Source organism: Sinocyclocheilus grahami, unplaced genomic scaffold, assembly GCF_001515645.1.
Source record: "Sinocyclocheilus grahami isolate Dianchi unplaced genomic scaffold, SAMN03320097.WGS_v1.1 scaffold74.1, whole genome shotgun sequence".
Lineage (NCBI taxonomy): Eukaryota > Metazoa > Chordata > Actinopteri > Cypriniformes > Cyprinidae > Sinocyclocheilus > Sinocyclocheilus grahami.
Genome location: NW_015505253.1, coordinates 3,265,641 through 3,276,077, shown reverse-complemented (window position 1 = coordinate 3,276,077; position 10,437 = coordinate 3,265,641). Strand labels below are relative to the sequence as shown.

Genomic DNA, 10,437 nt, shown 5'->3' with positions numbered 1-10,437 from the left:
TTTCGTTGATATTTATACCATTTGTTTGGTAACAGCCCAAATGTCTCATTATTCTAATTGACAAATTATATGCAATAATTTGACTCAAAAAGATGAGGCACACTTTAAGAAAAAATGGCTTTATAAATGTAAAAATGCTTTTAAAATGTAAAATATATATATATATATTTAAGCTTATTGGTAGATTAATTTCTATTACTGCTGTGACCACCACAGAATATGAAAAACTTCATACATCGTTAGATCCACAGAGCAGCTCATATACATCGACTTGACTGAAAAACTGGGAAATGCTGTTGGCTGTTGTGTGATGGCAATTTAACCTATTACACAAACAAATGTTTATTATGAGGTTGAGTTCAGTTATTTATTAGTCAGTTACTTATTGACACTTTTATTTCCATATTGAATAAATGACGCTTCCATAATGACTGCATTCCATTTGAATACAGTATAGCGTTGTTCCCATATAGCCGTGATTTAAAGCTTCCTCTGGCATTTTCAAAGGCACGTAACATAAAATACAGTGGCTTGGCATTATACACAGTCTAATGGTCTAAGGAAATCCCGTTTTAAACATCTTTTACTGTACCCATTGTATGGCCCTTATATGACCTATTTGAGCCAATGCAGATGCATGAAGTTATCTCAGGACGAGACCGCCCTGATTGTAAAGCAAAACGTGATTGGCTATAGCGAGATCGTGCTATGATTGGTCAGCGAATGTGGCTGTTATCTGATTGGCTTGAGTAGATGGTGGGTGGAGTCCACGTATTTGTGGATTGTCAGCACGTCTTGACGCAAGTAATGTTTCACAATTCGCAAATGCACAGGACGCGATTCACAAATGCGTGCAGCTATCTACAAATGCACAGGACGTGATTCACAAATGCGTGCAGCTATCTACAAATGCACAGGACGCGATTCACAAATAAATGCCAGGCAAAGTTGTGGTTGTGACATAAATATATTTGTGAATATGTTTTTTATTTGCAAATCTCATTTTATTTATTTGTGAATTTAATTCATGTTTGTGAAACTTTAAGATTTATTTGTGGATCTCATTCTATTTATTTGTGGATCATAATCTATTTATTTGGAATTAAGCAACAATTCTACCCCCATACAAGTGTGGTATTTGGACAAGGCTACTGTGTCCCATCAGGTAATGAAAAGTTCGTCTTCATCCTCACTTGAACACTTGGGCCAAATACAGGAAATACGTCATATAAGTGGTCAAGTGCAAAGACCGCAAGTGTGGGTATTTGGACAGGGCAACTCTCCCTCTTTTTCGGAACAAACTTCAAAATTGTGGAAGAAACGGGTTACCGCCATCTGCGTCAGTGATGCAGTAACTGCTGCCGCCTGCTGTCTGCCTCGTGTCAGCGACGATTCATCTCTTCAAGATCTCTCTCGCTCTCTCTCTCTCTCTCTCTTATAACAAGTGCTAATGAAATCAAAAGTGAAAGGACGTCAAGAACTGCGATTACTTTATGGCCTGTTTTGGTTGCATGCTGGATCAAATTTGAGACATGTAAATAAGTCTACAAAATTGTAAGTACTGACAGTAAAAATTGTAAGTGCTGGCCATCCGACTGCTGACAAGTTTGTGCTACTTTTCTTGTTTATACATATCCGGTATTTTGTACCAAAACTGCGTATGATCTGAAAGTAACAGCCTTTGCTATGTTTTACCCATTTCACTGGGAATGGGCCTATAGCAACACTGCACACTTTTTGTTAGGAGCCATATCAGACTGTACATTGTCAATAATATGTAATGGTCATTATTTATCAGTTTGTAAACCTGAAAGTGAAAACTGAATTTTCTTCTCTCAGTGAGTGAGTTGAATCCACTGAGAAGGAAACAAAACAGGAGCCATTTTAAATACTTCTATAACTGTCTATAAACTTTGGAATATAGATGCATAACAAAAAATATATAATATTTTGGCCAGTTCTGTATTAATCACTAAGAAGAAGTTATCGAAGTTCCAGTAACTAATGGACAAAGCAGAAGGGTTAAAAGATCGAGAGTTTTCTCCAAAAAGGTATGTTACTGATGGCAGCAAATTAAACATCACAATGACATACAAACACATTTTTAAAAAAAAGCTAAACAGCATCAAATTTATACTGTTATTTACCGTGTTAAGATCAAGAAAGCGATCAAGATCAGTCTCTTCGGAGTCCACCTTCCTGTCTATGAAAAGCAACAAATCTATTGTTGATCCGCCAAATTTAAAAGATGGCAGAATGTCACCTGAAAGCAGGTAAGATGTGCATCAATCCAGCAATCAAACAGCCAGCATCGTACAAATGAAATGTGTAATTAATGATTGTCAGTATTAGTTCTTCTGTTCACTAGTCATTTTTCAATAATCATTTGTACTTGTGTAACTGCTTTCATATTTCGGGTTTTAATATTGACAGACTAAACACCATAAGATCAGGAATAAGATCAAGATCAGTCTCTACAGCACCCAGCTATCTGACTATGAAAAGCAATATGTCTATTGTTGATCCACCCAACTTAAAAGATGACACAGTATCACCTGGAGAGAGCTCAAACTCTTTTATAACCAGCATGCTGTCCATCAGAAATAACTGGTCTAGAGATACATCTAACATTGAGAAAGAGGGAGACATGGTACTACAACAAAGGTTTGTAATTTCTGTTCCAGTAATAAGTATTTGTTTAAAGGGGTCATATGATGTTGCTAAAAAGAACATTATTTTGTGTATTTGGTGTAATGAAATGTGTTTATGCGGTTTAAGGTTAAAAAAAACATTATTTTCCACATACTGTACATTATTGTTTCTCCTCTATGCCCCGCCTTTCTGAAACGTGTCGATTTTTACAAAGCTCATCGGTCTGAATAGCGAGGTGTGCTCTGATTGGCCAGATATCCAGTGCGTTGTGATTGGCCGAATACCTCAAGCATGTGGCGGAAATGTTATGCCCCTCACCATACTGTGATGATGCCGTCCGGCCGGAACGATGATTAAAAAACATGAAAACCCATTATAAACGAGGCATTTGTTGCATCCAGTGGGGACATAATTATGGAGTATAATGACTTATACTGTCTTTTTACGCGTTGCGTTGCATCACGCCGCGTAAACATAAAACCATGTGATCATTTGTGATTGGAGAAATGAAAAACAACAAGCCCTACCCTACACGGCTCAAAAAACTCGCTTTAAATATAAAAAATATAAAATATAAAAGCTCTTTAAATATTAAAAACGTACTTACAGTATGTGAGTCAGAACAGCCGGCATTATAGTCTACTCTACCAGGATCAGTAAACAGTCCTCCATAAAATGTGCTGCACACATCTGAATATTTGGGTTGAAGTGTTCTGGAACAGTGTTGTAAATAAAACTTAACCACTGATTTCTAGTCGTGCCCATTTTTGGAAGGCCAAACAAGGTAGTTTCGCTTTCCCAACGAAACCCAGAGGCCTAGAGTGAGCAGAGGCCAGGGGCTAGAGTGAGGAACGGCCGGAGGGCTAGAGTGAGCAGAGGCAGTGGGCTTGAGAACGGTGCGGCCGGTGGATTCGACGAAGGAGCGTCCGGAGGGCTCACGGCAACCACATGTGACGATCCCGGGCTGGACTCCGCTTCATCCACACACAGTGAAAGCCGATCCGTTGATCCACAGCGTGAAGTTGATGTATTTCCTCAGCGACCAGCACGGATCAGCTCCAGGCATGACGAAGCAGATATTGTCCTCTTTTGGAAGACCAAACAAAGTAGTTTCGCTTTCACAACAAAACACACAGCGCCTTCACGACATGGCGGCGGCAACAGCAATACTACAGCGAGAATAAAAGTTACGCCTTCTTTCTTTGCGTAAACATTTGGACGGCGTTATGCAAATCTATCGCATCATATGACCGACCCCTTTAACAACTTCCACCAGCTCCACACTTGTGACAATGCATACTGAATAACAAAATGAATGAAAATAATATAGCTAATTATTAACTAATTATTATTGTTGTTTCATCAGCTTTGAATCTGAACATGATGGTTCAGCTGTTTTTGAGAAATTCAAATCAAACATGCAAGAAAAATTTCAGTGTTTGCATGAAGGAACAGCAAATCAGGGAACTTTGACAGTCCTCAATGACATCTACACAAAAGTCTACATCACAGAGGATGGAGGTGGAGAAGTCAATAATGAACATGAGATCAGACAAATTGAAATATTTAGGAGAGCAAGAACAGAAGATACACCAGTCAATCTGAATGACATCTTCAAACCCTTACCTGGACAAGACAAACCCATCAGAACTGTTCTGACTAAAGGAGTAGCTGGCATTGGAAAAACAGTCTCTGTGCAGAAGTTCATTCTGGACTGGGCTGAAGGGAAAGCAAATCAAGACGCCCACCTCATATTACCACTTCCTTTCAGAGAGCTCAATTTTATGAAGAATCAAAGTCTCAGTCTCCTGGGACTTTTTAATACATTTTTCATGGGAACAAAGGAATTGGAAATAAACAGTGATCAATATAAAGTTTACATTATTTTGGATGGTTTGGATGAGTGTCGTCTGTCTCTGGATTTTCAGAACAGCATGAGGTTGTGTGATGCGACTGAATCTGCTTCAGTAGACGTGCTGCTGACAAACCTCATTGTGGGGAATCTGCTTCCCTCTGCTCTCATCTGGATCACCTCCAGACCAGCAGCAGCTGATCTCATTCCCTCTGAGTGTGTCCATCGAGTGACAGAGGTACAAGGCTTTAATGACCCTCAGAAGGAAGAATACTTCAGGAAGAGAATCACTGATGAGAGTCTGGCTGAGAGAATCATCTCACACCTGAAGTCATCAAGGAGCCTCTTCATCATGTGTCACATCCCAGTGTTCTGCTGGATCTCAGCCACTGTTCTAGAGAAGATGTTGAGTGAAGCAGAGAGTGGAGAAATTCCCAAGACTCTCACTCAAATGTACACACACTTCCTGGTCCTTCAGACCAAAATCAACAATGAGAAAGACTATGACAAGAAAGTGAATGATGAAGACATGATCTACAAACTGAGCAAACTGGCTTTTCAGCAGCTTATGGAAGGAAATCTGATCTTTTATGAAGAAGATCTGAGAGAGTGTGGCATTGATGTGACAGAAGCATCAGTGTACTCAGGATTGTGCACTCAGATCTTTAGAGAGGAGTTTGTACTGTGTCAGAGAAGAGTCTACTGTTTTGTTCATCTGACTATGCAGGAACATCTTGCAGCCCTGTATGTGTACCTCTCCTTTATCAACAATAAGATAAATGTGTTCAATATCACACCAGATCAATATACCACACCATCTATGTTATCAAATCCAGGAATGTTTCTATCTGACCTGCTTAAAATTGCTGTTGATAAAGCCCTGGCCAGTGCAAATGGGCATCTGGATGTATTCCTTCGTTTTTTTCTGGGCTTCTCATTGGAGTCCAATCACACTCTCTTAAAAGGCCTTCTTAAACAACCAGGAAGTAGCTCCGGTTGCACAGGAAAAGCCATTAAGTACATCAAACACAAGATAATGGAGAATCCCTCTCCAGAGAGGTCCATCAACCTGTTCCACTGTCTGAATGAACTGGGTGACCATTCTCTTATCAAGGAAGTTCAGCATTTTCTTAATTCTGGAACAATAAGAGGAACACGACTTTCACGCTCTCAGTGGTCAGCTGTTGCCTTTGTGTTGCTGACCTCAGAAGAGCTGGATGTGTTTCACATGAGCAAATATGCCAGAATGTGCAGTGACATTGATGAAGTTCTTGTGAGGCTGCTGCCTGTGATTGAAGCTTCTAAAACAGCACAGTAAGTACCACTTCTGATTGTTTTAATATGACAACAATCTTTCTAGTCATTAACAAGAGTAGAAAATTGTATGTTCCTTCATCAGCATGGACAACAAAAATTCATCACTGGTGAAGGTTAATCACTTATTTGTTAAAACACATGAATTCAACAAACCCTCTGTTTTGAAATTTTAGATAGCAATCTGTTAGTTTAATTTTTTTTTGTTATTCTATAGAGCAAAACGTTAGAAACTTCTACTGGTGCATATTTGTTGCAATTCTTGTATGTATGATTTACCTGTCCTACTCAATGTAAGAGTGAAACTTGGTTCATGTTTTGCCAGATAGTCTAAATTACCAGTAGTCCAAATAAAACTGAAATGTCAAACTTGTGAAAGTAGTTTATAGTCCACAAACCAAGCTACTTTTTTCTTGAAAGTGCAAAGTCTAATGTTTATGCTTAGTCTAATGCAGGTTAGAACAAACTCTGCACTGCATCTGAAGATTTACTTTAATCCCATTTACTGTAATTTCATCATCTTTTTTCTTGTACAGTCTTCATTACTGTATACTGTCAGAGAAGTGTTGTAAAGCTTTAGCCTCAGCTGTCAGTTCAAATAACTCCTGTCTTAGGGAGCTGAACTTAAATGGAAATGGACTTAAGGATGAAGGAGCGATGGACTTCTTTTCTGGTCTAGAGAGTCCACATTGTAAACTGGAGGTACTGAGGTAAGTATATGCAAGGTTGCAACTCCTGAACATGAGACAGGGACACCCTTACAAGCAGTCATTTGTAATGGAGCTGAAATTGAGTGGGAGGTTAATTGTGATTTATTTATTTTGTATGTTTACACTATTTGTCATTTTATTGTTAGTATCATTTATCATATGATAAAGTGCTCATCAGTATATCATTTGTTTCCCCCACAGGCTTGCAAACTGTAAACTGACAGACAAAAGTTGTTCTGTTATGGCTGTAGCGCTTAAAACTAAATTATTGAGCTTGAAAGAGCTCAGTCTGAATTGCAATAACCTGCAGGACACAGGAGTAAAGCAGCTTGCTGCTGGATTGCAGAATTCATACTGTAAACTGGAGATATTTAAGTAAGATCATGTATACACACACACACACACACATATATATATACACTGAACAAAATTATAAATGCAACACTTTTGTTTTTGACCCCATTTTTCATGAGCTTATATATATTAGCAAGAGCAAAGAAGTACGGAAAAATACTTGACTATTCTTTTGTTTATCAGGCTATGGAATTGTGGCTTTACTGATGAAGGTTGTACTGCCCTGGCCTCAGCTTTGAATTCTAACCCTTTCCACCTGAGAGAAGTTTATCTGGATAGAAATAAACTTGGAGACAAAGGAATTAATCTGCTCTTGGATGTGTTGAAGAATCCATGCTGTAAACTGGAGATACTGAGGTAAAATAATCTCTCCTAAAGCTCTGATATATCATTTTTAATGTTGAGGAATTAAAGGAATAGTTTACCCAAAAAATGAAAATTCTGTCATCATTTACTCAATGTTTATGTCTTACATTGTGAATTATTCTTGTTTGTGGTAATTATGTTATGAATTAATAATGTTTTCACAGTATTATATAAAATGTTCCTTCTAAGCTTATCTCATATATCCTGAGCTTAAAGAGTGAAGAGAATTTCATTGTTCTCTCGTCAGTATGATCAGATGTGGTGTGACAGATAAAGGTTGTTCTGCTCTGGCATCAGCTTTGACATCAAACCCCTCACACTTGAGAGAACTGGATTTATCAGAGAATAAACTTGGAGACTCGGGAGTGAAGAAGCTCTCTGGTGGACTTGCAAATCCTCACTGCAAGCTGAAAATACTGAGGTAAAATGCACAACGGTCTGATGCTCCTAATAATATGAGATGAGAGTTAATTGAATATTCTGTGTTACACTGCAGACTGATGCATTGTGGCATCACTCAAGAAGGTTGTGCAGCTCTGAGATCAACCTGTTCACACTTCATAGATCTGGATCTGTCTGGGAATAAACTAGGAGATTCGGGTGTGAAGCAGCTTTCGGCTGGACATTTCTGTAATATTGAGATACTAAGGTAAGAATGTGAGAGTCAAACATTTCCTTGTCCCCACTCAGGCACATATTAGTAATAGAAGTACACTGAGTTGAGAATGACACTATAGAATGACTAGTATCATTTAGAGGCCTGCAAGCCCGTCGGGTTCCGTTTTTGTTTTTGATTTGAATTATTTCAATTTAAAGTAGTAATTTAAAATGTTCTATAGATATATTTAGCAAGTCTGTGAGGCAAGTATTCGCTGAGTCTCGGTTCATCATTGTGAAGTGCTCCTGGCCGAAATTGCAGAAAGCATCTAGTATTTATCCTTTATTTTATAAAATCACAACGTTTTGTTGATATTGTGAGTGCACACAAATAAAAGTAGACCCTTTACAGTTCCGAGTGATGTATTACTCTTACCTTTATGAGCAAAAATGACTGCGTATTTTACGTTGTTTCCAACGCAAGTGATCGCGCCGGCGCCTCCATGTCATGTAAAGCGCGCTTTAGCTCTCTGCACAAACAATTAGATATGCATCTAATAGCGCACATTTATCTAGGTTAAACATTTAAACTAACATTGTGATATGCTTGAACTGTTTTATATCTATAGATTTTATTTTAGGCAAGTCGGGATGATTTGAGAAGGCTAAATTGATCAAACATGATCAACTCACTGTCTGCCGCTGGCCGCTTGGTCGTTACTTTAAAAAACAAAAACTTACATTTAACGAACAAAAAATGCTCCAAACGTTTTTCTAAATTAACTTAAAAAACGAAACGAAATATAATCACTTTGACATTACATACAAAACTGAACTATTTTAATAGCTGAAACAGTAGTATAAGCTGTTTTGGGAGAAGGGCGGGGAAAAACGGGCTCGGGTCGGACTCGGGCCAAGAATTCTGATGAGCTGTCGGACAAGGGCCGGGCTAGGGCCTGAGGATCTCGGGCCAGGGCTGGGCTAGGGCCTATATTTGAGGCCCGTGCAGGGCTCTAGTATCATTACATTTGTTTTAGTATCAATTTGCTGCTAAAGTACTTTTCACATCTGTTTACAGGCTGATGAATTGTGGTGTCACAGATGAAGGCTGTGCTGCTCTGGCTTCAGTTATGAAATCAAATTCAACAGACCTGAAAGAGCTTTATCTTGATAAGAATGAGCTCAGAGACTCAGGAGTGAAGGTACTCTCTGCTGCTCTGGAGCACCCTCACTGTAAACTGGAGACATTAAAGTAAGATTACCCCTCTCATTGACACCCATCAAATCTGGCTAAAAGAGTCTTTCACAAAATGTTGCCTTCTGTGCTGATCTTATGCAAGTCAGAGAACACAAGATGTACCTAATTGTGCCTAAAACACCCCTTACCAGTGGGAAAATCATTGCAATGCACAGGTTTATTCTTTTAGTGAACTCTTGAAATTAACAAAATTTCAAAGCTGGTCATCTGTTTCTACTATTTTACTATTCCTCGACAAATCTAAGTTGTTTTGAATTGCAACTATGGTTTATTTTTTTTAAAGTTTACATGATACATGGCATTTAAGAAACCACTGAACAGGAGGGAGTTTCTCTTTGTTCTTTCTGCAGGCTGTGGGATTGTGGTATTACTGATGAAGGTTGTGCTGCTCTGGCTGCAGCTTTGACATCAAGCCCCTCACATTTGAGAAATCTTTATCTATTTGGGAATAAACTTGGGTACTCTGCAGTGAAGCTGCTCTCTGACCTAAGCGATGATCCACAAAACAAATTAGAGAATTTTGAGTAAGTATTTATACCATCAAATACAACTTCAACTAATATATACAATACTTATATTGTAAAGTAGTCACAAGTGCTGTAATATTTCATCTATAGTTCAGTACAAACTAAATATTAAGGACTTGTAAGCTAGGTTTAGTGTCCTGACTAAATTTGATCAGTAGGGTGACCACTATGTTTTGTGTGTACTTACAATTGTAATGCCAGTCATTTTTGCTCACATCTCTCTAATCTATCAATGGGTAATTCTAATTATTTAGTTGTCTTTAAGAGTATCTCTAATTTACTGTTCATTAGTTTATACTAGATGCTGTCCTTTAAGAACTGAAGAGTTGCTGTGACTGTAACTTCTGCACACATCTGAATGTCTGAACACAACTGAAGCATGATAACCCACCTGCTCATGCTTAGCGCATCTGTCACTCATCTTTGTTTTTCAGGGATTTTTTTTTGTGAATTATCATGCTACAAAATATTTTATGAATTGTACACCATATTATTATACATTATTATTATTTGTCTTATTATCATTTTAACTGTTGTTGGTCATAAAATCAAACCAAGTAAAGTAGTGTTTTATATGAATAACATCTGAGTGTTAATAAGTTTTCTTTTTTCTTTGTTAGTTTTTTCTTAGTTTAAGATATTATTCGTCTTAAACTGTGTGGAATAAGTTTAAGGATTTTCAGTTTTCATTGATTTAAGTTTACGTAGAATGATTGAACAATCAAAGAAAGCATGTACATCCAAATACTGAAAATGTTGTGCACAACCAAAAATATATCAGAAAAAAATATATCAGCACACTGTTGC

General features: G+C 38.0%; 1 protein-coding gene across 2 annotated transcripts; it reads left to right on the top strand.

Moving 5' to 3' along the window:
• The first annotated feature begins 1,494 nt into the window (after positions 1-1,494).
• LOC107585742 (NACHT, LRR and PYD domains-containing protein 3-like) lies at positions 1,495-10,112 on the top strand. 2 transcript variants are annotated; one of them, XM_016272897.1, is made up of 13 exons: positions 1,512-1,554; positions 1,959-2,051; positions 2,157-2,273; positions 2,434-2,664; positions 4,019-5,818; positions 6,355-6,528; positions 6,730-6,903; positions 7,066-7,239; positions 7,496-7,669; positions 7,745-7,897; positions 8,924-9,097; positions 9,454-9,627; positions 9,922-10,112. In XM_016272897.1, the coding sequence occupies exons 2-13, from the start codon at positions 2,005-2,007 to the stop codon at positions 9,929-9,931; spliced, it is 3,402 nt and encodes a 1,133-aa protein (XP_016128383.1). In that variant the 5' UTR covers positions 1,512-1,554; positions 1,959-2,004; the 3' UTR covers positions 9,932-10,112. The 2 variants fall into 2 exon arrangements, with proteins under 2 accessions (XP_016128382.1, XP_016128383.1); XM_016272896.1 differs by having other exon boundaries at positions 1,495-2,051.
• Positions 10,113-10,437: the final 325 nt, after the last annotated feature.